Source organism: Euleptes europaea, chromosome 10 (assembly GCF_029931775.1).
Source record: "Euleptes europaea isolate rEulEur1 chromosome 10, rEulEur1.hap1, whole genome shotgun sequence".
Taxonomy (NCBI): Eukaryota; Metazoa; Chordata; class Lepidosauria; order Squamata; family Sphaerodactylidae; genus Euleptes; species Euleptes europaea.
The window spans coordinates 72007947-72034722 of NC_079321.1; the positions used below are offsets into that span (position 1 = coordinate 72007947).

At 41.2% G+C, this 26776-nt stretch overlaps 1 protein-coding gene across 1 annotated transcript in view; it reads right to left on the bottom strand.

Moving 5' to 3' along the window:
- Nucleotides 1–26776, bottom strand: part of TBC1D32 (TBC1 domain family member 32) — a 95258-nt gene that overhangs the window by 57921 nt on the left and 10561 nt on the right. Inside the window, exons 6-20 of the mRNA XM_056856625.1 lie at nt 24194–24272; nt 23985–24088; nt 23827–23888; nt 22477–22621; nt 19175–19234; nt 17145–17244; nt 16700–16837; nt 15877–15966; nt 15531–15673; nt 14455–14585; nt 10546–10747; nt 9153–9235; nt 3172–3310; nt 2756–2843; nt 2281–2399 (exon numbers count right to left, since the gene is read on the bottom strand). Coding sequence (XP_056712603.1) covers nt 2281–2399; nt 2756–2843; nt 3172–3310; nt 9153–9235; nt 10546–10747; nt 14455–14585; nt 15531–15673; nt 15877–15966; nt 16700–16837; nt 17145–17244; nt 19175–19234; nt 22477–22621; nt 23827–23888; nt 23985–24088; nt 24194–24272 — 1683 coding nt within the window. The remainder of the gene's footprint in view (nt 1–2280; nt 2400–2755; nt 2844–3171; nt 3311–9152; nt 9236–10545; nt 10748–14454; nt 14586–15530; nt 15674–15876; nt 15967–16699; nt 16838–17144; nt 17245–19174; nt 19235–22476; nt 22622–23826; nt 23889–23984; nt 24089–24193; nt 24273–26776) is intronic.

Consider the following 26776-nt stretch of genomic DNA (forward strand, 5'->3'; position numbering starts at 1 on the left):
GAGCAAGAACTGCCCCATCATCCAAGTAGGGTCTTTTAGAGCTATAGCATGATCCCAATAACAACTGGTAGACCTTAGCCCTTGTTTACTCACACTGCAGTCTCTGTTATGCCAATTAGAGAAGTCTCCTTTTATTGGGGGAAATTAGCCAGGAGACTGGTAGAGCTTTGTGAGAGGTTGGTGTGGGGGTCTTTAAACCTATTTTTACGTGGATGAGCCCATCAGTGAAAAAGGTTCCCGATAAAGAAAATGTTCCTGATACAGAAACGTTTATAATTTTTAAGGGTTTTATTTAAAATGATCAAATTCGTATACACATTCACAGGAAAACACACAAATACAGAGCTAGGGAAATAAAGGTAGGAAAGGGTAGACTCAAGGATTAGAGGTTCCCATGTGAAAGTATATTTACCAATCCGGGGAGTGAGGTCCAGATAGAGGCAGCTGTGTGGAGCGAGTAATGACCAGCGCTTCTCGCAAGGAAAGCGAAGGCAGATTGTACGCGCAAGTATAGGACTCATGTTTTTTGACCCAAGGAAAAATGCTAGCAATTTGCCATGGCAAACGGTGAGATATTTATACCCCAAAGAGAAGTTGGTGGTATGGTTTCACGGCACCTGGCAATGTCTGGTAATAGCCTGTCATTGCCAGTGGACAAAAGGTCTGCTTGCTCTTGATGAATTTAGGAATTGGAGAGAGAAAAGAAGCAGAAGATGAGGTAGATCAGAAACAATGCCTAGGCTAAGTACTTCCCAGAGCAAGGTCTGGGAAAGTATCGGCCAGAGTGAGTCAGAGGGCTTGGCTAGCAACTTGATGAGTTTTTATTTGTGTCCACCCCAATTATCTGACTGGTGTTCTGTGTCTGATGAGATTACAGAGGTGTGCCTTATCTGCTGCAGGAAAGAGCTAAACAAATGCTGAAGAAGTCTGTCTTTTGTCCTTTTATTCCCAAGTTACACCAGATGTCCTCCCAAGGGGAAACAGGCAAACCACTCTGAACTTGCCCAGTTGGCTCTGTAGCTTGGCACACAAGATGGATGCCAGGGGACACCTTTTGTCTCTGGCTTTACAGCAGTGTTCCATCCCTGTACACTTGCTCCAGTGTACCTGGGTAACCTAGGGCTGTCAGGATGCCACAACATCACAGCCTGCCACACATCTAGCCATGTCACCATCTCTTGCCTTCCATCATTCTCTGCTTTAGGACAAGCAATGCCATTCACAGCATAGCCTGTTCACAGAATAAATAACCGAAGTGAACCCTCATTTCATCCTGAAGAAAGTACTTTTAAAAAACTCCTATGCGTGATGTATAGCCTAGTCCAATAAAAATCAGTGAAGAAAGTTATGACTGTAATCACATAAGGATGGAAAAAGGATTTAGAATAAAATGCAGGAAATAATGTGATGCTTCACAAAGCAATGGCAATTTTCGATATACTGCACGAGCAGCCACTTTACCATTTATTTTCCAAATATGCTCATTTAATTTCCTCCCCCCAAAAGTCTTATTTGCTAAAATAGTGATTATTTGTAAGTAACTTGGACCATGACTTTTATTTGGGTACAATTTTATTCTGGGTAATTGTCTTTATTTTAGATGTTAGTAATTGTATTCGCTGTAATGGCCCCTGGCTGAGATAATAAAACTGACTGATAGAAACATTCACTGAAGTTGAAAGTACCCTGATGTGATTACACATAACTTTTCTAGAACTGATTCAAACATTCTGCATCTTTTTGTTAATTCTACACAATTCAGCACCATGTTTTCATTTGATTTGAAGAGTCATCAGGCTTACCTGGAAAGATTTTTACCTGGGAAAAGCCCTACTACAATCTGAAGTGAATCACAGATTGGAGTCAATCTTATATAATTACCTTATAGTTTTTCTAACAGTCAACTACATTCAAACACATAAATTTAAAATGGCAAACTATACACTACTTGAACAAATAATTATCAAATACTGTTCCTTCATTTAAGTATCATGGGTTGGATTCTAAGAACCCCGAAAAAAAGAAACTCATGGAACTGCCTTGTTCATGCACTCCTTAGTAACAAGCACTTTCATAAATCCTTGCTCCCTGCAAACCATTGCACTCCACAAAATGCTGTTCCTGTAGGTTAAGATTTTTTCTAGTTTCACCTATAGTTCCCTATATCACAACTCAATCTGTTCCCTCTTACTGCGAGAGCTCCTTTCATTCTTGGATCACAGAAATTAACCTAGGAGTAACGCAACCGTGAAACATAAACTCCACAGAATCATCTCTTACCTTCTGACAGCTTCGTTCAATGGGATCTACTGGTGTTGATCTGGGATGAGTAATTCTAATATCATCTCTTCCACATTCTAGAATAGCCCATAACTCAGTAACAAATGCTTTTATAAATCCTAAGAAGATAATTTAATTTATTGAAAAAGACTCTATCATAGTCTGTGAAAAATATGCAGCATGGTATACTGGACAAAAGCTAAATTTTCTGTCACTCACTAAATGCATTTAGACATTACATACAAACACACACAAGAAACAACTTTGAAAGTTACCTCATTACTCTTTCCCCCCTTATTAAAAAAGGTATATGCCACACACACACACATACACAAAGCTTAGCACGAGACCAAAGAAAGAACAAAACAATGATCAGTAGCAGAGGACATCTAGCACAGACACAATCAAATTGTTACTAAGTTTTGTTCAAATATTGATTGCTTATAATAAGACAAACTCAAGAAGAGAAAATTACCAGAATTCTGTAGAGCTATAGCTCCTGATGCAGTCGCTGCCACTTGTGAAACAATTACCCCATAGCCAAACTTTTCACATCCACTGACCTGGCAAAAATAAATATAACCCACATTAAGTTTAAAGGTCACAAACACATGACTGCTGCAGTAGGAACATAGCTTACAGAAGAAAATAAACCTGTTAGTCTTTATATACACCCCAATTTGTTATATACAACAAACAATTAATTCTGTAATCAAATGTATCATTAGATCCTAACTAGTGTTCTGATGTTATCATATAGCTCCAGCAGAGATGGATTATGGCACCATCAATTAAGATTGTTCAGGCAAAGCAAATGGGGGGGGGGGGGGAGGATGAGCCAACATTTCAGGCGATTATATTCTAATTATTCTTTAAAATGCTTAGTAGTACCTGGAAGTTTTTTGAAAATCTGCCAAACATGAATGTCACACACTCAGTGATTGCTCCTGTGTTCTGTAGCAGCAAAAGCCCTTTTGGTGTGGCAGCAAAATTTAGCAAGTCATCTAACAAAGTCTCTTCCAATACAGCACTGAAAAATATAACCATAAAAAAGTGAAACACTCCCTCCCAAGTAAACTAAACTCTTCTTCATTCACCAAAATAATTGGTGAAAGCTGTTACTTTTTTCACAAATGGCTGTTTTGCAATACAAAAGACACGTGGTGCTTTACCAGTATATGATTTGTTATGAAAATGTTTTCACTTCAGCATTGCCTATACCACCCAATCTACCATCTGTCTGCAATTAATTCGTTTAGGAAAGCATCTGTATATATCGCGAGTTCAGCGGATTTAATCAGATGCTCCAAGAAACTTCACCAGACGGTTGCTTCTACAAAAGTGCTTGTTTATTCACAGTGCAGTTCTAAAAGCTCTATATACATTTTAGCATAGCCCCTGGCTTAGTCAGTATATCCAGCCCAACACTAAACCCTAGAGGCTGTGCTCCTTATATACATATCTCATGCCTAGTTAATTGCCTGGCCACCTGTAGGTATTGCATCATACTACCGGTTCCATCCAGTTCTCTCCAGTCCACTCTGCTGGGGCAAGTCATTACTACACCTTACATCAGCAAGATTAAGTGGATCTATTCTCTTACTGACAGCTCCTTCTCAGCTGTCCTGTCAAAATAATACAGCATGCTTGTATATTCTTGACAGTATATCTATACACTGGAGCCATCTCCCTGGAAGATCTAGAGTTCTTTTCCTGGATCTAACATGATGGGCTGTTAACTCTGCTAGGAACACTTTTTTCAAACACAGAGGCTACAAAATATCCCAAACTTTCATACTGACACAAAGGAAGTGAAGCTGATTCTTCAGAACAATATGCTTTCCCAAATACAAGAAAGGTTATAACAGCAGAGTTCTTGATTAATGCCTACAGATACTAGAACTAGGAGGGAACTCAGCAAAGCACATAGCTAACTACAACTGAGATGCAAAATCTAAGTGTCAGGTATAGGCAAATTTTGCTAAGGAAGGCAATGATTCATACACATGAACTAGTTTATCATTAGCAGCAGGAAAGCCCTAGCTGCATTCAAGAATTCAGTCCATGGATCATGCCCACTGATTAGATTTATGTTTATCATACTTATAGCCTGATGTTGCACCTTTTTACCCAGAAGTCAGTCCTAAAAATTCAAGGGAATTTGCTTCTAAGTCAGCACAGAATGTTAGCAAAGTCCTTAAAACAATGCTGGCTCCTTATAATGATGACTCTTTACAAACCTTGATCTACAAATCAGGATCCAACCTTGAAAATACAGGATCTGTCCCCCCCCACCCTCCTTCCCCTTCTCTTGTTGGCCTTAACCAGTTTCAATGTTCCATCTGATTAATGTGATTGATGCTAACCAGGTTCTCTCTCAATCAAGATCTACAAATCCACACTAAACTGTGTTGAAGATATGTACCCTAGTAAGAACTGGTTAGATCTTTTACCTTTGGGTCTTATGCTTTGTTGGCTTTTAACTGATACTGGGTTTTATTGAAATTTTGGATTTTTACAGTGAACTTTGTCATAATTATACTATATGTGATGCTTTAGCTGTGAGCCATTGAGTGCTTAATCATGGAAATGCAGCATAGAAAGTAACAATGAGCATATTAAAATAGCAAGATAAAAATATGGACAGTAAATATAATTCTAAACATTTTTTAAAAAATCAGACAACTATATTACTGTACTACAATTGTAAGCAGACGGGTTGCCAATCTGCTGGACTGGTTATGGCAACCCCTACAGATGCGTGCCACCACTGTTCCAGAAGTGTGCCAAGCCCCAAACGCAATGGGGAAGGCTCCTGCACCATCCAGTGAAACTGACGAGGAACCACGGGCAGAGAAGCCTCTCGGGGAGAACCTTAGGGAATCCATTTTCTCTGACCCAGTCTCCAGCAAGCTGTCATTTTGCGAGAGATGTCCAGGCACACACGCAGTCCTTTTCCCTCCTCCTTCATATCCTTCATATGCTCTCCCGGCTATGCAAAGTGACGCGCCCCGGATCCACCCATACGTGACTTTGTTCCAGCTCGTTAATCCCACCTGCAGATGACTCCCGGTCCTCCCGGAATTGCACAAATCAATAGGAATAGTTTGTTTCAATTGCCCTGTTGCCCCACCCCAGCAGCCGACCATTAATCTTTTTTGTCACCTTTTGTCTCACACGGAAGGGGTAATCCAATCAACCCGCCCCCAGGAAAAAGGTATAACTGGGGTCTCCTGTAATCCATACCTTACCTTAGGTCTTCCCCTTTCATACTTGCCATCACTCTGTCAGAGTAGGCAGCGATGCCTGAACACGCAGAGGACCGCCCCCCACCCCTTTTTATTCCTCTCCGCTGCATGGAACCTTGGATGTCCCCCCCTACAGGACCAGGTGCAGTATTACCCATCTTCAAAGGGCTTGCCACATTGGCAAGCTTCTCTATACTACTCTCTTTATTTCCTGGTGTGTACATGTATTGAGTGTCTGTGTACATACTATTAATAAATAAATCCTTGAAACTAAAACCATTGACTCCACTTTATTCTTTGAATCACGGTTTGGACTCCCGTAGACACAGGTTAGATCCTGCAGGTTATGCCCATTGCCGGTTATTAAATGCTAATTCCCCCATATAAATATCCATAACCGAGCATTTCGGCTAACACTATATGATTAATTCTGGTAAGCCAGTAAAGTCTAAATCTTCTACTTAGCAAAAATAAATGATTCAGTGTAGTTTAGAGCCAGATAAAGGGCAGACAACATTACAGCAACAAGATAACTAGCTAGGAGAAAACCTAACTGTATTCGATGAGATAGAAAAGTTCAAATTGGAGAAAGAGTCTTCTACCTCACTATTGTGAAGAGATATTGATCTATCATTATAACAATTGTTACCATTCTATATAGTAGCCCAGACTAGCCCTTGGAAGTTAAGTATTACTTGAATGGGAGACCACCAAGGAAGACTGGGGCTGCTATACAGAGAAAAGCAATGGCAAAACCACCTCTGCTCATCTCTTGCCTTGAAAACCCCATGAGGCAAAACTTCATGGGGTCTCTATGAGTCAGTTGTGACTTGAAAGCACACTTTACTTACTTACCATTCAGTACTGTCAAAGAAACTGATCTGCACATTCTAATGAGAAGCTGGCTTCAAATTAGCCACTTGTAAATTGAAAGGGTTTTTTTTAGTTGTTAATGTGCCACAAGTGACTCAATTAGTATGTTGCAGGCATGAAAACTGGTAAAAGGTTACATGGTCTAGTAACATGTGTAGACATTTGAAAGGTACATATACAGTGAGGGGGAAAAGTATTTGATCCCCTGCTGAATTTGCCCATTTGCCCTCTGACGAAGAAACGACCAGTCCATAATTTTAATGGTAGGTTTATTGTAGCTGTGAGAGACAGAATAACAACAGGAAAACCCCCGGAAACCCAGAAGACAAAAGTCAGAGATTGATGTGCATTATAATGAGTGAAATAAGTATTTGATCCCTTTGCAGAAGATGACTTAATACTTGGTGGCAAAACCCTTGTTGGCAATTACACAGATCAGACGTTTCTTGTAGGTGGCCACCAGGTTTGCACACATCTCAGGAGGTCTTTTGTCCCACTCCTCTTTGCAGATCCTCTCCAAGTCAGTAAGATTTCGAGGCTGATGTGTAGCTACTCGAACCTTCAGCTCCCTCCACAAATTTTCGATGGGATTAAGGTCTGGAGACTGGCTAGGCCACTCCAGGACCTTAATGTGCTTCTTCTTGAGCCACTCCTTTGTTGCCTTGGCCGTGTGTTTTGGGTCATTGTCATGCTGGAATACCCATCCTTGACCCATTTTCATTGCCCTGGCTGAGGGAAGGAGGTGCTCACCCAAGATTTGACGATACATGGTCCCGTCCATCGTCCCTTCAATGCGGTGAAGGTGTCCTGTCCCCTTAGCAGAAAAACACCCCCAAAGCATAATATGTCCCCCTCCATGTTTGACGGTGGGGATGGTGTTCTTGGGGTCGTAGGCAGCATTCCTCCTCCTCCAAACATGGCAAGTCGAGTTGATGCCAAAGAGCTCGATTTTGGTCTCATTTGACCACAACACTTTCACCCAGTTCTCCTCTGGGTCATTCAGACAAACTGCAGACGGAACTGTACATGTGCTGTCTTGAGCAAGGGGACCTTGCAGGCTCTGCAAGATCTCAGTCCTTCACGGCGTAGTGTGTTACCAACTGTTTTCATGGTGACTATGGTCCCAGCTGCCCTGAGATCATTGACAAGTTTCCCCCATGTAGTTCTGGGCTGCTTCATCACCGTTCTCATGATCATTGCAACTCCACGAGATGAGATCTTGCATGGAGCCCCAGACCGAGGGAGGTTGACAGTTAGGGTTAGGGTTGTCACCTTCTCACCAAGCTGCTTGGCAATAGTCTTGTAGCCCAGTCCAGCCTTGTGCATGTCTACAATCTTGTCCCTGACATCCTTGGACAGCTCTTTGGTCTTGGTCATAGTGGCTAGTTTGGAATCTGATGGATTGATTGCTTCTGTCGACAGCAGAACCCTAGCCCTAACCCTAACCTGGCTGGTTGATAGGGGATCAAATACTTATTTCACTCATTATAATGCACATCAATCTCTGACTTTTGTCTTCTGGGTTTCTGGGGGTTTTCCTGTTGTTATTCTGTCTCTCACAGCTACAATAAACCTACCATTAAAATTATGGACTGGTCATTTCTTCGTCAGAGGGCAAACGGGCAAATTCAGCAGGGGATCAAATACTTTTTTCCCTCACTATATACTTCTCCATTATGTTTTAATAAAATCACTCAAAATGTACCGTCTACAGGTCACAGTTTATTAAACTGTCCCTTGGCTCCATAGTACAGAGAGTAAGATTGTCTCATACTCCTACTTCCTGGTGCAGACCACTGCAATCCATCCCTGAAATTCTGCTCCCAGGGATAATGGTGGCAAAGCAGTAGGAGGGACATATCAGCAAAAATATAATATTAACCCACTGCCAACAACGGTGCCATTTTCCTAGTATAACTGCTGTTGCCATGAAAGAGCTCCTTTAGATTCTGTACCTATTTGAAAAACCTATTGCCATACAACTCTACTTTTTCTTTTGTTATTACTTCAAAGCGTATTTTTAAAGTAGCCACTGTTCTGTAGCTTGACAGTATTCATATATTCCTTCACTTCATGTTGTAAATCGTCAGTGGACACTGATAAAAACACACACAAAAACTGTTATGGAGAACATTTTTAATACCTTTGCGGGAGGGACAATACCAGTTTTATTTAATATTCATATACACTAGACATTGTGATGTACATGTTAATGTTCCAATATGTCTTGGGCAGAGCAGTGACAGCATACAAAAATTGTACTGCCTACTTATTTTAATGCCACATCGTTATTTCTGAAGAATTATGCCAGTTACCAACCCAAAAGGCCAAACCCTAGCCATGTGTTTGAAAAGAAAGGGCATGGATCTTTTGAGCAACCCAGTAACAATATTATCATTATTTACACAGCACCATCCATGTGCATAGTGCATAGTGCTTTACAGAACAAAAACAGGTCCTTGTCTAGAACAGTGTATGATGCCAGATCTTAAAGGAGACAGATAAACAGGGAAAGAATATGTGTTGATTCTAGGAGCACATACTTGGGATTAGTTTCAGTATGGAAGATGTATAAGGGGTTATGTCAGAGGCTTCAAAGAAAAGGTCAGTTTTAAAATTAATAAGTTCTTGAAATACTCCACATAACTAATAATAATCAAGACACTTCAACTAAATAAATTTTTCAATTTTAAAATATCTTCTAACTCCATGTATGTGAATTTACATACCTGAATGTAAAATAGTACTTACAAGCTCTGCAATTCTTGATTTACAGATGAAATACACACTGTCCCAGCTATAGGAGTAGAAATTCTCTCTGAAAGTAAACTATTCTGAAAAAGATGAAAGTAAATAAAAACGGAATAAAATCTAGGCTACCAAAACATTAGTATCTGACCACTAAAAATATAGCATGCTTCTGTTATTTAAGTATGTCATCAAACAGATCCCTTTCAGAGGCATGGCAAAGGGAAAAAATACTATTCTCTGAAAGTGAGTCCTGATGCAACTCAGACAACCATTTTAAACAGTGTGATCCAAATGCTCCTCTGGACATTTTATTAATCTTCATTAAAAATTAATCTTCATTAAACATCTACTTACAAAATCATGCAAAGTTCAATGTCTACTGAGGGCATATCTACATTTTCTATCAGCAAATTCACGCTAGTATTCTACAGTTTGCAAGGATTAACTTGTTCATACTGCTGGAGCCCAAGGCTAATCAAAGTTCCTTCCACTATATACAGCAGGGGTGGGGAACATCAGGCCTGGGGGCCATTTAAGGCTCGCAAAATCATTTGGTCTGGCCCTTAGTGGGTCCTGGCAGATCTCTAGCTCAGAAGGATCTAAGACTGGCCCCCTACAGCAGACAGGAATAGCCTCTATTCAAGGCAGATGTGAGTTTGTTTTGCCAAGAGAAGGAACCTTCCCCCCCCCTTGCAGAAGAGTCGTTAGCTATGGAGCTGCTAGGACCGCCCAAGAAACTGTGTTAACCCTTTCCCACCCAGGCCATGGAGAAAAGTATTCCCTCTGTAGTACAAGAGGGCTGGGGGCGGAAGGGGCAACAATGGAGGGGTTAAAGGGAATAGGGCCAGAATGCATGGGGGGAGTTCTTAGCCAGTGTGTCCTCATTTCATCCCTGCAGGCAGAGGTAACAGGAGCCGGCTGTAGAATCCGACCCCGACCATGTGGAGCAGGAGCAACTCTGGCATGCGGCTGGACGGCTACGCCCAGCTGGTGCAGCAGACCATCCTGTGCCACCAGGTGGGCGAGTGTGCCACTAGTTGGATGGCTGCCTGCTTGCCCACGCGCGGGGGGGTCATTTGGGGCAGCTGCCTGCTTGGGGCTTTGTCAGCTAATTTTTAAGTTGATAATTTTGTATGGCCCACGAATGATGTTATAAATATCCAAATGGCCCTTGGCAGAAAAAAGGTTCCCCACCCGATAGGCAGCAGAAAGGACATCTATAACTTTTACATAATGCAGGAAGATTCAGTCTTGTGTTAAAAAATGTTAGTGCATGTTTTAAGGTATCACCTTCATTATATAAAACATTACTATTTTCATGATTAAAAATGCCAATCAGGAATAAAAATACGTTTTTGTATATTTACATATTTAAGCATAAGGATATGATTACCTTTTTCCAAGTCTCTACTATAGATTCATGTAAATAGTAAGGTAGCAGCACCTCTAAACCTTCACAGGTACTATACATCTGATGGCACACAAAGATGAAAGCACCTTTGAGGACTGGCAACATCTCAGACCCAGACAAAACGGAAATATCTTCATCCAGAAGCTTCTTTGTAAATTGAACTATTGTATGTGCACCCTTCTGGCTACAAACAATGCAAAAAAATAGTTCATTGACTCAGTAAAAACTGCTATAAGATGAAACATTTTCACCTAGTCACTGTAACAGTAAATGTATCCTCCATTCATACAAGATGTCTGAAAATCATTCAGGAAAAAGACTTAGTGCCTGCAGCGTCTTCCCATGACTTTAGGAACAAATTTATCAAAAAAACCCAATTTTTTCCCCATCCAATAGCTTGTTTTATTTAACAAACCACCTGGCAAAACCATCTACAGCTTACAATGCAGCCTACCCACAGGGTGTCATTTTTAACATAAGCCACACCAGGAATATTTTGTCTGCAGAACTACAAATCAAATGTCAATGCAATGTCTCATACAAGTATTAATACAATCGTAGTAGCATGCAGGATATGATGTAATATAAGTTATAACTTTCAGTAATCAAACATGTACGTATGACTTTTTACAAGCCACAGCACTGGATTTCATTCAATAGCGTGTGTGTAAAGTGCCATGAAGTCACAGCCAACTTATGGCAACCCTGTAGGGTTTCCTAGGCAAGAAGCTTTTTGCCATTGCCAGCTTCCGTGTAGTGACCCTGGTATTCCTTGGTGGTCTCCCGTATAAATACTGAGCAGGGCCAACCCTGCTTAGCCTCCAAGATCTGACAAGATCAGGATTAGCTTGGCCCATCTAGGTCAGATTAGAGATGGGAAGACCTGGAAAAAAATGGAAAAAACCAGGGTTTTTTCCCAAAAAAAATTGAAAGCTGCATGGGAAATCATAATGGACAAGTAACCACATATTACTGCAATAGGATGTGCATCTCATGGACTAAGCTTACTTCTTAGAGACTTCATGAAACTGGACACCCTTCAAAGGATTTATAGAAGAGCTAAAGAAGTTATCAAATATGTAAAAGCTACTCATGTTGTCACCAGTCTTCAAGAAGAAGAAAAAAATGCACAGAATAAAATAGTGACACTGAAGCTCTGTAGTAAAACACGTTGGGGTTGAGTGGTGATCTCCTTTGAAAGTTTACTAAAAAACAAAGAAGCTCTTCAAGCAACAGTAATAACTGAGGATCTTAACATTCCCAGAAATATAAGGAATACTGTGCTTGATGAGGACGTGTTTTGGGTTCAGTTGCAGAACTCCCTACAGATTTTAACACCAATTTTTTCAGCAATCCGTTCATCTGAATCAGACACTGCACTTTTGTCAGAAATTCCTAACCACATGGCTATGATAAAAACATCTGCTTTTGAAAACCTAAGTGCATCTCCACTGCTTTTGAAAACCTAAGTGCATCTGCTGAAAAAAGGAAAGTGAAAGATTTTATTAAGAAACGGGAAGAATTTTGTGGCCATCCAATACATGCTGCTGCAAATCTACTGGAACCAAGATTCAAAGGCAGTTGAGAATACAGCTGCTGCATTTGACTGGATTACGAAACAAGCTGTGCACTTAGGACTTGATGTTGGAAAAGTACTTTCAAATATTGCAGAATATAGAACATCTTCAGGGATTTGGGGCAGGAATGCATTCTGGGATTCTGCAAAACATCTCCCTCCTGCAACATGGTGGCAAGGTCTCTGCACCACACAACCTCTGACACCTCTTGAATCTCGCTTACTGCAGATTCCTGCATCTTCTGCTGCATGTGAAAGAATCTGGTCTATGTTTGGTAATATTCATACCAAATCAAGAAACAAACTGACCTGTGAAAGGGTAGAAAAGCTTGTTTCAATCCGTGCAAACCTGAAGTTTTTAGAAGTCCATGACAAAAATGACAAAGAGGAAGAGGAGGAAGAAGCGGAAAATGATAGCAGTAGTTCAGAAAATGAGATAGAATAAACTGCATGTATATGTTGTGTCTTCTGTTTCTTTTTTTTTTTAAAGCGCCACTCAAAGGGTAGAGCTTCTATGGAGCTTAAATATTGAGGTGGACCCTTAACTTTATTTGCTGTTGGTGCTAAGGGGCAAATCTGATTATTTTTTGTTGATGGTTTCTTGCTTTTTTGTTGCTTTTGTGGGAAAGGGGGGTGGTTACCTGTTTTATTGCAAGCATAATACTTTTATATACACTGAGTTTCACGCAGTTTGTAAAACTACTCTACATTGAACTTTTTTTCAATTTTTATTTAAGGTTACTTCTCCTTCCCCTTTCCTTGGAGCCGCTTGCCCGTGAGTCCACAATGGGAAAAACAGTTTTTTCTCATGGCTTCAAATTTCCGGAAATCTTACAACTCTAGGTCAGATCACCCAATCATACTAATTGCTAAACAGGTAACCATTTGTAGGAGTCTGGACCAGGAACTGTCATATCTGACCTTAAAAATCTGTGACCTTCTGATCTGTCTGTCTTGAGCTGAGCTTAAAGTGGAAGTTTCTAGTGTGCTGTCAAAAAGATCTTACCTCGCAGGATGCTGAATGTGTAGCATGACAAGCACATAAGGTCTACTGCATACATAACGTAAAGAATGATTTAGATGGGCTGCTGTATGCTAACGAGGGGCTGTTCTCACAGAAGTCTTTGTTCAAAAATCAAAGTTTTTCTAAGGTTACACAGTAATAAAAGATACCATTCGGGAAAGACAGCATGAAAAAGGAATGTTTAGAAAAGATGATGGAAATCACAGGGATTGTACTTTTTTTCCCAATAGGTCCTAGAGAATTTTCACCAAGGACATGGAATCAGATATATGAGATTTAATCTGTCTCTCTCAAACAGTCCATCTTTTCATCCTTGCTCTTCACCATGTCAGGCTACTAATTTACATCCTCTGTAGTTTAGGAGAACTATGATCAGCATGAGGGTGACACCCACTACAACATTCCCATTATCTAAGCTTCCCAGAAGCAACTCTTTATGTCCTAAATCAGTGCCTGGTAGTTGTGGTCAAATAGCTAAGGGAAAACAAACTGAAATTCAACCTAGATAAGATGGATAGGCTGTACTACTGAAAGGTACTCTATGTGAAGCTGCCCTTAAAGACATCTGGGTAGCTTCATTTAGTGCAGAATGTGGTTGCCCATCTTAACACGGGTGAATCATGTTGAACACTTCACATCTGAAATAACTTCACTATTTACTTCTAAAGCCCTTCATAGCCTGAGATCCAAGTTTCTGAAGAACCACATCTTACTATATTTGTGCCCCAATTACATCCTCCAAGCAGTTCCTGCTTCTTTTTTTGTGGAACGGCCTACCAAAAGGAATTATGAGGACAGTGATATTGCCAATTTTTTAGGATGATTTGCAAGACTGTCCTGAAATGATTATAACTGATTATAACTGAAAATGTTATAATTTTAATCATGTCATTTTATTGATTGTTTACTTAAGCATGGTTACTGACTGATGGTAGGGTTTGTAAGCCAACTGTCACACTGATTCAGAGTAAGGTGAAATAAAAAAGGGTTGAATGAAATAAAGAAATAAAACAAGCCACAATCTTAAAATCACTTATTGAACATAGAGTAACCCCAGAGCTCCAGAAATACAGCCAATAAGAAAAGATTTTAAGGTATCACACCGATGACCAGTTGAAACATCGTATGGATATAGTTTTAGTCCATCTGAATAGGCAATAGCGTTCAAGCTATTTACTCATGAAGTCCAATAATGGCATCCATATACAAGATTAACTATTGCCACAGCAAACCATCATCATACCTTGCTATTTCATAAAATTGTTTTATTTATTTCAGGGTAAATTCTTACCTTCTATTGTCTGTGGCAGAGGGCATTTCACCTCCATAAAGAAGAAGTGAAAGACCATCATCTACAGCAGCAACCCTTGCCAAAATATCAGCTATATGTATTAGAGTAGTTTCTCGGCAGTTCAGATGCATCTGAAACAAGTCCAATGATCAATGTGTTACAGGATCTCTTCTACAGCTCATGTATAACTAAAGTGTAAAACAACAAAATCAGGAATTCTTACATTATAATCCAGAATATTTGAAATATCCAGAAGTTGGGATGTTTCTGTCAATGAGTTTCTTAGACAACTGTAAAAGTTCCACTAACTAAATGACCCTGATATTATTTATCAAATAGTATATTTCAGGATTAATACTACTCTCTGAGGATTTAGGCCTTTTTAAAATCACATACAAAATAAAAACAGAAAGAAGTGAGATTGACTTCAAACACAATATATTTAGGTCTGGGGTGTGACCATAAGTGTCAAATCACTGTCCTTTCTCCTCCTCACTGAAGAGAAGTCTATTCCTGTGCAAAATCATCCTTACACTCCCTCCCTCCATGTTGCTTCCCAAAATTCAGGTTTCATTTCTAATACTTGCTTTTGCAACTTGATTACAGTTTAACAATATACTTCATTCTACTCTGCAGTGTACATGTATTTTAAAATTGAATTTATTTAAAACACTGTGTTATTTAATTGTACCTGGAAATTAAAATAAAATCTTGATTATGGGAAGATGCTTGCCTGCTTATGAAAGTGATAACCCTAATTCTCAAAGGGTCTGTACACTTTTTTCCATTACAGTCAAACACCTTAACTCAAAAACAGAGATGTAGGAATGTATGCAGGCTCTTAGGTCTGGATTCTTTGCTGGAACAAGACCACATGTTTAGACCAGGTGTTGGTATAAATCCAGAAACAAGACATCCAATACAATTCTCATTTAAACAGTAGCCCTATTTATCTGGCCATGCAGAGAACTTCCTCAGCCCACTAGTCATGAGCGAGAACCTTGCTATGTGTAACTTCAGATGGATTATTCCCACACTAGCTTTATTTACATTAATTTGGAGGAGGAGCAACATACTTCTTTTTCATTCAATAAATAATGTATTGGTTGAAGAAGTGCCTCTATCACTGTATCCGTATACAGACATTCAGTTGCACACTCTTTGCGATCACAAAGAATTCTTAGCACATCAGTAATGAGGCCAGCTGGGGAATAATTGCCTGGGAAACAAAATGAGAGTTGTTTTAAAATATTTGCAAACACTTCGATTGATGCAACTAGAGAAAAGAAAACCAACTAACAAAAATTACTTTTCTTTTTATCAGCACTAATACTTTAAATTACAGCCAGACATCAACAACTAATCAACACTTATATTGCATAGTGTGCCACAATACATAAAATTAATAATGGTAAATGTTACCTGTATGAACAGTAAGAGCCTTTGGGCAATTGGGGGAACAGCAGATAAGTTGAATAAACATTATAACAAGGTCTGTAACAGACATCAGATCTACGAAAATCAGAGTAAGAGAAAAAAATGCTTACAAATTAGCCACAATGCATGAACAATATTTAGGAATAAATTCAAAGATAAACTGATGCCGCTTCCCTTAAAGTTTCTGCAACTTCACAGATTAAAGCAATTCATTCAATTACTTAACCACGGATTTAAATAATTAGGCCATTGCTGGGAGACCTGTTCCAAATATGCACTGAAAATACTTCACAAAATACTTCAATCCAAGGTTTATTGTTTTTTTTAATCATATGGCACAGAGAACAGATAAAGAACTTCCAGATAAGATGCGTATGTATCTGCATAAACAAAATCTGTATGAGTTTTGATAAGCTTGTCCTTCATCGTTGCCCAAGAAAAGTTTTTAAAAACACATCTTTTCCCCCCCTTCAAAACTAGGAACACTTCAGGGAATCTGGTTTTGATCAGCAAAACTGAATGGAACTTGAATGGTTAAATCACTGCCTATGCCCCAATCCACATCAAAGATGTATGTAAGGGCACAAGTTACTCATTACAGACTGATGGAAATCTACCATCTTCATCATGACTGCTTTGGCTCTACCATCTTCATCATGACTGCTTTGGCTCTGTCTCTCTCCCACATAGCAATCCCTTCCTTTTCCTAAAATGAGAGGCATGTACAATAACAGAATCAAGCTGGAAAAAATCTTTGGAAAACAGCCCTAATGTAAACAGTTTTCTATCTTTTGCAATCTAACCTTACCTTTTCTGTTTCTCAGTTGAACTGGAAACAGTTTCCTGCCTTGTTTATATATCAACAGTCTGCCTAAGAGGCTCACGGAATGAACAAAATGTATATACTGCAATTCTCTTCCGCTGTAGAAATTCTTCTGTTTATTACCTTAAAATCAAGACAATATATGTCAATAAAAATGCTGCCCTTGTATATTAGTGAGGAAATGTTTACTACTATAAAATGAACAGCAAAATATCAGTAAAGGAAACTCTGAGCTAATATAAAATGTGACCAATATCAAGAAAGAAAATCCACACAGTTAAAAAGATAGAGGTATTTTAATCAGAACACAGCCTTTTCCTTTCTTTGTCATAAAACAGATAGCACATTACTACACATTTTATTAAAACATGCACAGAAAAGAGTTTTCTAATAAAGTAAGTAAATATTAGCACACAGAAAAATTACTTACTAGTATGCAACTCAGAGAAAGAATGACACCTGCAAGTCCCATGAACTACTGATTCACAAGCTTCTAAGTAGTAAACACACTGCTCAATAGACGCAGCAATCTGAGGAATAAAATAACATGAAGCTCCATAGCAAATCCCAGACATTGTACAAATTCTCTTTAGGACAAGGAACTCAGCTTCACCATCCGCAGCAATCTGTATTTTACTTGGCTGCACTTCACTAGGATAAAATTTTTATGGCCTTACGTTTATATAAAGTAAAATACAAATCTCTGCAGAATGTGACATTAACAATGTGAAGGCTAACTTTCCAAAGGGCTTCAATGGTTCTCAAAAATCCAATTAGTAGCATACAATTGGGGATCCACAAGGATTTCTGGGGAGCATCTAATTTCCCTCACCCCCGCTATGTCTTCTTTCTCTTTACTGAAAGCCCCCGTAGACTCTCCCCATATTCTGCATCCTTCTCTCTTTTCCACCCACAAGCCAATGTACTTTTATCTGCCCCTCTGTCTTCAGCTCTCCCCGCTTCCTCCCTCTGGCAGCTTCTACCCAGGACAACTATGGCCGTGTTGCACACTATAAGCCACCAGGCCAGGCCCAGTTGTGCATTGTGGGCTGCTGGACCCACATGATTGGTGGACCTCTGGGAGGCACCTTATTTTATCTTGTATCACCCCCCCCCAAAAAAAAAAAAACCACACCAACCCTATTTCCTTTTCCTCTCCTTCTGGCAACCTCAGCATCCTCACCTTTCTCTGCTTCCTTCACTCCTTCTCACCAACAACCAATCTACATTTGGCTACACTGAGAATTAGATATTCTGATGATGATGATGATATTAACCTGAGCTGTTTTAGTCTCTACACCCTTTATTCCTTAATTGGCAAGGAAATCCTCAGCTCTAAACTTCATTTGCCAAAGTATCAAACTACCTCAATACTGTAGGTTATCCGGGCTGTGTGACCGTGGCCTTGGTATTTTCTTTCCTGACGTTTCGCCAGCAGCTGTGGCAGGCATCTTCAGAGGAGTAACGCTGAAGGACAGTGGCTCTCAGTGTCAAAGTGTGTTGGAAGAGTAATATATTTAGTCAGGAGGGGGTTGGGTTTGAGCTGAGTCATTGTCCTGCAAAAGTATCAAAGGTTATGTGCTGATCACCTTTGATACTTTTGCAGGACAATGACTCAGCTCAAACCCAACCCCGTCCTGACTATATATATTACTCTTCCAACACACTTTGACATTGAGAGCCACTGTCCTTCAGTGTTACTCCTCTGAAGATGCCTGCCACAGCTGCTGGCGAAAAGTCAGGAAAGAAAATACCAAGACTACGGTCACACAGCCCGGATAACCTACAAGAACTGATGAACTCTGACCGTGAAAGCCTTCGACAATACCTCAACATTGTTTCTATGTATCTCACCAAGACAGCAAGGTCAAATGATTTGACCATTAAAGAAAGACAAGAAAGACAGCACCACACTTGATCTTTTCAACAGAAACGGAAGAGGTGGGTGAAGAGCCCCAGGATAATCTCAGGAATGCAGAACTTCCATACACACTTATGTTGGTTCACACAGGAGCACCGACTACCACCCCATGGGGATACATACAGGCTGAATTGCCAGAATCAACTAAACTGTAACTCTGCCAGCTTGGGAAAAGTATAGCCAGTTGTATTAGAATTTTATTTCCTCACTTGTTTGGTTCCCTCTTACCTACCTGTGTCATCTCTTGATTGGCCACTCTCCTTTCCCCTTCAGCCCCTGTATGTGCTATTTACAATGTCCATGAAAGTATGACAAAGCTTATGTTTTTCATTACTAAGGGAAAACAGAGGCTTCTCTGGGACTCTTTCAATTAATTTTAACCATAACATTTTATTTTAACAGGAAAAGAGAGAGAACAACTAAGGTGAAAAGGGAATGCTAGTCAGCCAGATAATGCTCCCATGTTAAGCCCCTGGAAGAGTTTCTCTTCCCTCTTCCATGACAACATCCAAAACCTTTTTTTTAAAAACAAGACTTACCAAAGATTTGTATTTCTTTTCAAGTAGCTTTAACACCACTGTTCTGCTATAATAGGCGTGCTAAAATTACAACACAAATTAGGACAATTAGAACGCTTGTTTTTAACTATAAGCAAAAACAAAAATCCTCTCTATTCTTTTAAAACAAATTATATTTTAGATTACATTGAAACATGCCGTTTTCTTTGACAATGCCAAAACAGTATTTTAATGAAAATCTTATTTTAGAGGTAATCAAATAATACACTAAGAAGTTAAACTATAGTAGGAAGCCCTCACCTTAGACACTAACAGAGCATTCCTGAGGTTGGGAGCCAAAAGTGCTTAGGAGGCCCACAGGGCCTACTGCCAGCACAAGAGGCACTTACGCCGGCACAAGAGGCCTGGATGCTGGTGTAAGTGGAGTTAGGCTGGCATCGGCATCTTGTGGCCTCTCATCACGGCCATGGCAGTGGAGAGGAGAGGTATCAAGGTTCTGCATGGTTACTGTCTGGGGGAGGGACCCCCCATCTCCCTCTGAATGCCTCCCGTCTTGCAGCGAGCGACTTTCAGCAGCAGGTCCTGACCACCCCGTTATCGCCTGGAAGCCTGGCCAGCACTGATTCCCAGGGCAGCTGCAGCCCGGGCCTGAGCACTCAGGACAAGGCCACCTAGCAGACATGATCCCAGCACTGGATGCTCCCATGAAAACCTTGCAGGGCTGGCTGGGACCCCGGAGTGCAGCCCCCTGGAGAGCCAAGCCACCGCCCAGGAGGAGCTAATGGAGCTTTCCCTGGACGTCAGCTGTTCCTGCGAGTCACGCCGGGATGGGGCAGAAAGTGCAGTTGTGGGCTGAAGGCCGGGAAGGGATGAGGGGAGTCGGGCACTGGGCCACAGTGGTAGTGATGGGTCGCCTCTCTCTATAGGTGCATGACCCTCAGTGCCCCTGTCATCCAGCGTCTGAGCGACCAGCCCCCGAGGAGTGGCAAGCCGAGACCGGTACCACGGTCCAGGAGACGATGGACATCCCAGGGTCTCGTGGCCAGCCTGGCAGCCGGCGGCAAGCACCTGTGAGCTCAGGAAAGTCATCGGGAGAGGAGGAGAGTGACGGGGCCGGCCACCCCCTCCATGAGCTGCCTAATGATCCCCCATGGGTGGCCCCCACCCTGGGGGAGAAGCGGGGGAGGCGAGGCTGTCCCCCAGGCTTCACACATGCAGCCCCGGCTGGCACAACCCATCCCCCCACCTTCTCCTCCATATGGGCGGCCATTGAGAGGGAGCACCTGGAGGCCAGATGGGAGTGGTGAGAGGCAAGTGACTGGGCTAATCGGTAGATGGAGACCTTGGCTGCCTAGGGCACTGCCACTCGTCGATGATGCTGGAGCTGAGCTGCACCATTGTGGAGTGGCAGGCAGGATTACTGGGGGCCTTGGAAAACCTACCCCGAGCCATGGCCCCACCTCCTCCTTGCCCCCCCCCAGCTGCAGACGGGGCCATCCCCCAGATGCCCAGGGCAACAATAGGCACTTGAGTTCTGCCACCTGGAGGGGTGGCGCTGGCGGCCATCACACCATCCTGGCAGTGTTGTCAACGGAGGGTCTGATGCTTGGGTACAACTTGGCGGGCAGGTACCCGTGTAGGTGAGGCCTTCCGATACTTTGCCCCATTTCTCTATGACCACGGACCCTGTTTACTCACTCTCCGGGCCCCTTCTGGAGATCTCCCGACCTTTCTCTCCAGCCCTCTTCTCCCTCCCTCCCAGTTCCCGCCCTTCCCTCTGCACTCTCCCCTAAGGGACCAATCCCAACCCGCGGCCTGCCCCTCCCAACCCCAGTCCGTGCCCTGCCCCGCTGCCACAACACCCCTCCCCCGGAAGTGGCTCTGCAGCTTGTGATGGCCCTGGCTGGGCTTGGGCTGTGCCACGGTGGCCCAGCACCGCCACCATCCCACACCTCTCCCTCTCCCTTCTATTTTCCATGGCCACGCACGCTACCGCCGCGCCCCTTAGGAGGCCTCCTGGCTGTGCCATTGCTGAGCCTCTCCCCATGGTGGCACAGAGCCTGCGGCTTCAGGAATGCGCTAAAGATTAGGAAGCTTCAGACAAGTTCTAGGAACAAAGGCATGGTTAATGCCCTTTCCCAATGGCTCTTTCCCAATTAAATCAAGCGAACTTATAAGAGCTTAACTTTGAAAATATCAGTCACATAGTTTCTTAAGTTAAAAGCAAAACAACATCCTTACATTCACTTGAAAGCACAGCAAGTTCTCCAAGAGAGTTCTACAGCACTAGTTCCTGACTGTTTGATTATTTCCTATGGGAGAACTCCAGGTTTCTCAAAACTTGGTTTCACTTAAAAATAACTTTAAAAAACAACCCTCAGTAGGATTTTTAGCTTGGTCAGTACTGATACTGAAAACTTTCAGTGGGTTTTATCACTTGCTTAAGGAACATTTCGCAGGATCAAGTCTAGTGCAATAAATGTAGTTACCTACTACTTGATTTATGCCCTTGGTAACCATGCTTTAGCATGTGCATTGGAAGCTCTCTACAGCACTCACACAATGTTAGTTTCAGAAAGACAGTGTGTGGTATTGCAGGATTTTCATTTTCTTTTACTATTGGATGCATGCTTCCCAGAATGCAAAGGCAGCATTAGAACACAGCCTCATTCTCAAAACAAAACAGTGGCAGGATGGAAATCACCAACCCACGAATCCACCCAGAAAAGCTAATCTATTTTAATAATTGATTAATAATCTGGGAGTTTGTATTATATTATGATGTTTTAATTGGTATTTATATGGATGCTTGTGATTTTATTGTTGTTCCTCGCCCTGAGTCTGGTTTCAGCCGGGGAGGGCAGGCTAGAAATAATAATCACCATCATCATCTTCTCAACAGTGTATGGGACTGGACAAGGTATCTTGCTAATGTTGTGGCATCAAGAAGACAGAACTATAGCACTGAGAATAGAATCCTGGGGTTTTGTTTAACTAATAACATCATAATATGTGCTACCAGAGCATGGTAGCCCAACAAGAAATGGAGGGTATTTGTATACCCCTAACTCCATACATGAGGGATGTACACACAATCTGCAATCTTTTTCACAACTGATCAGATATTGCTACTTTCAGTTTTTATTCTAGATTGCGTTGCACTGCAGTAACAAGTTCAATATGTACCTCTTGAAAACAGAGGCTTTAAAAGAATTGTTAATTCAAGGCATTATCAGTAAGGGCCTTGAAGGGTCACCATGAATCAGCCCTAAGCATAACAAAAGTAATCAGATGCAATCAGCAAAACATTTCAGTTTTCTTACCATCCATTTTTTAAACCAAACAGCTTTGAGATCAACCAGAGCCAAGAAGTACACTGGATCCAATGATTTTAGAGAAACTGTGCAGTTTGGTTCACATGTTACTGACAGAAGTGAAAGAGTTCTCTCCATTATTTCTTCCATGTACCTAAATTGGTTTCAAATAAACAGCTATTGATTCAAAAACCAATATTTATATTGATTACATCAACATTTTACACTTGTTCATAATACCACTTATCATCCTATATCATCCAGATAAATACACTCTAAAGGAAGAATCAAATGCATTTAATTTTGTTCATGCTGAAGCAGTGTTCTAGTATGGCTTAAGAACTCCAGAAACTAAATGTGCTCTTCTTTTCTAAACGCCACTGAAATGAAGTCATCTTCAAAAGAAAATTTAGAAATTAACAATGTGCAGAATAACTTTATGAAAGAATGAAAACACGACAGTTCAATTGCCAGAAGAATTTAGACAGGTAGAATGCAATTGTTCATGCTTAAAAGTAACCAAGACCCAGTCAAAGGGGAAATGACCTAAATGACCGAACACAAGCTAGCAGAGAAATATTACATGAAGAAACCTCACTTCCAAAACCCAAGCTACAGGCAATTGCTGGCATATATTACGTGACACATAAAGGGCAGTTAGTTTAGGGAGCTAAATTAAGTATCTTAGTCTTATTACATCTACCTTACAGTGCAATCCTGGGGTGGGGATAGTTGCACCACGGCTGGGAACAGCACAGCCACAGAGCAGCTGAGCCACCTTCAGAGCAGCCAGCAAGACGAAAAGAAATGCTGCATGCAGTTCCATGGGCTGCACCACCATTTTTGCCAGCGTAAGTTCACGCCGGCAAAAGTGGACAGGAAGGGCTCAGGAACCTGACTAATGCCAGCCCTGCCCCCAGGAATGCACCCTTTGACGCTGGCACGAGCCTGTGCTGAAGGTGCGCTGCCGCTCCACTCCCCAGTGCTGACATAAGTGGCCCAGCGCTGGCGTAAATGCCCCTTACACCGAGGCAAGTGGCATTTACATAGGCACCAGGGTCATGATGCCTCCTAAGCGCTCCCCCACCCACCCACTTAGGATTGCACTGGTAGTCTTGAACAGATTGACTTCTGAGAGCCAGCACTGGAAGCAGCAGCTAAAACTGCTTAAGGCACTTAAAAGGCAGCCACCATTCTTTAATTTCCAGGGCAACCCTATGCAGAATTTCTTCAGACTGGAGTCACTTTGCAGAGGACTGTACAGTTAGTAACTTAACAAATTATTAGTATTAATAATTTATCACAAAGAAGCAGTGAATGTCAAAGGAGAATAAAGAAGATAGCAGAAAGGAAACATACTTTTCTGGTTGACGAATCCAAAATGATGGGACTTCCCTCTGGTACTCATTTAGCAAACGGATCTGTAAATAAAAATGTAATTATTTGTTTTTTAAATGGGCTTATTTAAAAAAATCATTTTGACTCAGAAAAAGAACCATGGAAAAGGTGATATGTACCTTTTTAAGTAAACGAATTATATCCGGGTTACTTATATCAACACCCATTGAAATAGAAGGAACATTATTATCTTCAGAAAGAAAGAACAGCTCTAAGTATTTTGCTGTAAAGAGAAAAATAACAACTTCAGTACCAATGCAACTGTACATTTCATTAATTTAAAGACAAATTTAATTAATGGTAAGTTTGTGTGACTTAATGAACTTGCCTAAACTTGTGTAGAGTTCTTTTGTCATATTTAGTGGACAGGAAGAAAACGTCCTGGCATAGAATTTCAACACTTTGTCCTGTAAAAGTAAAAAATAAAGCTAGATTTATGTAAATTTATTTTTAGGATATCAACCAAATTCTGTCCTCTGCAGATTTACTCCAACCTAAACCCACTGAAATCTGCATAGCACTGTTAATTATCTGTGTCAAAGGTACAGACCATTACAGATGTAGTGGCAGATCCATAAATTAACACTGGTCACTATATAGTTAGCGTCACCTTTTGTGGCCTTGCACTATATACCCCAACTTTCAGAAGTGATGTGGGTGGCAACTAGAAATGAGACACAACTACAAAGAATATCTTATTTCTTTTACTCTTGTTGCTGCTGTATTGTTGCTTCATAATTTCGGTAATTACCTAATACACATTTGTCATGGATTTTTATGTGGTTTTGCTGAAATTGTATGGTGCTTTATATAATTTATTGTATCTAATTCTGGGCTGAAAATAACCTTTAGAACTATTCACCGTGAGTGAAGGGCAAAAACTCTGTTCAATAAATAAATGCAACTGTAATTTCTAGTGTAAATTCTAGTGTTCAGTGCCTGAAGCTTATTGTGCCAACATGATAGGAAAATGTTGCATGTTTAAACGTTTCTTCACCTAGACACTGTCAAGAAGTTGAGGTCCCTCAATCTCTTGGATTGCAGGGGTTCTTTTGGTTCAGGCCTAGAGGCCTATGAATTCTGTGTTATTGAGATTTTAGACCAGCAAAATAAGTTTCCTTTTGAAAACTGCTTTTGTGGAGAGAACAAGATAGGCAACCAGCTGCTTCTCGTTAAACCTTTCTCTCCCCTTTTTGGAATGCAAGGCCGTGCATTGCCATAGTAACTAATCGTTCAGCCATCATGACGATGTCCAGGTGCAGGTAGTCCTACAAGCTTCCTCACCTGAACACATCAATTAAGTAGTCAGCATTTCTGACCAAGCGATTAATTACCAGCTAATTGCTTTCGTTTTCTCAATTGGCTTCTATGAGCTCATCCCTTTGAGAAAACGGATATAAGGACAGACCAGTCCTGAGCAAATTATGTATGCTTTGGGGTACAGCAGGAGAGCTGTGCTGGCGGCATCACAACCCATTTGATTTTGGCCCTGGAGGGGGAAACTCTGGTCAAGATGACCTGCTTGGAGAAACCTTTGGACAATCGGTTCTCGTAGGTTATCCGGGCTGTGTAACCGTGGTCTTGGTATTTTCTTTCCTGACGTTTCAGGAAAGAAACAGAGACAGTGACAGAGACACTGTCCTTCAGTGTTACTCCTCTGAAGATGCCGGCCACAGCTGCTGGCGAAACGTCAGGAAAGAAAATACCAAGACCGCGGTTACACAGCCCGGATAACCTACGAGAACCAATGAACTCTGACCGTGAAAGCCTTCGACAATACTTTGGACAATCTTTTGAAACTCTTGAATGCTGGAAGCATCTTTGGAAGTTGGTAACTATAAAAAGAAACCTTTGCCAATCCTTTTGAATCAAAAAGGCTTTTTGAATGTATTAGTTAGCTATGCTAAATGGTTATTATTTTCTTGCTTACAACTTCATGACTTTTTCTTTCCTGTAAACCAGCATAAATCTTATAAATAAATTGTTAGCCTTTGAATGGATTGTGTCTTTTGATGTTGGGATTCCAAGCCTAAATTCTAAGTGCCTTGTGTGAGTGTAAAAACCACCTACCAAAAACCTAAGACATTTTTTGCAGTGTAATCTTTTCCCCAGCAAGGCCTCTACCTTGCAGGGTAAGCGTTGCACTTAACTTTTGAAGTGAGTTGGGAGGGGATTGCCCTTATCCTTTCCCTGGAGCTCAACCTTTAGTAAAGGGCTGGTGGCAGGTACTCCTTGGACTTGGGGCGAAAGCTTGGAGTTCAAGGTTTTGTCTTTTTGGGAAACTTTTGACCAAACCAAAGCAGCCTCCAACTGGTGGAGACTGGTTGGAGCTCTTTGACAGACAAACCCTATGTTTATTTTTTGACTAGAAAAAAAAGACATGTTTATTTGCCTTCAAAAAGCACAAGCATGGCTATGATAAGTTGTACAGATCCACAGCTGAATGGCAAAACCAGAACGTCATCATATATTTGGCCCATCAGGATCTGGGTTTGCCTTGAAGGAAAAGCACATACACCCAGTAGAAGTAAGAAGGAACTTTCCTTGACAGATCAGCCTGGGGGGCAAGACCATTTGTTTGTTTGTTTGTTTGACTGATTTTTATACCACCCTTTCCTAACCAAAGTCCGGCTCAGGGAGCTAACAACATTTAAAATATTCAGTTATATAAACTCTATAGGCTAACATTAAAATCTTGACCAAATATAAATAAACACTATAGAGGGTTGTTAAGAGTGTTGTATTTCTGTCAAATGCTTTGGACATCTGAAATTTGGTGCAGAAATTGCTAAATCAATGTTACCCAATTTGAATTCTTGGAAAGGACAACTTGAACTAACTAACTAACAGCAATTCTGAGTGGGGGGTAGTTATGGTGGGCTCAGGGATGGCGCAGCCACAACCCTCCTGA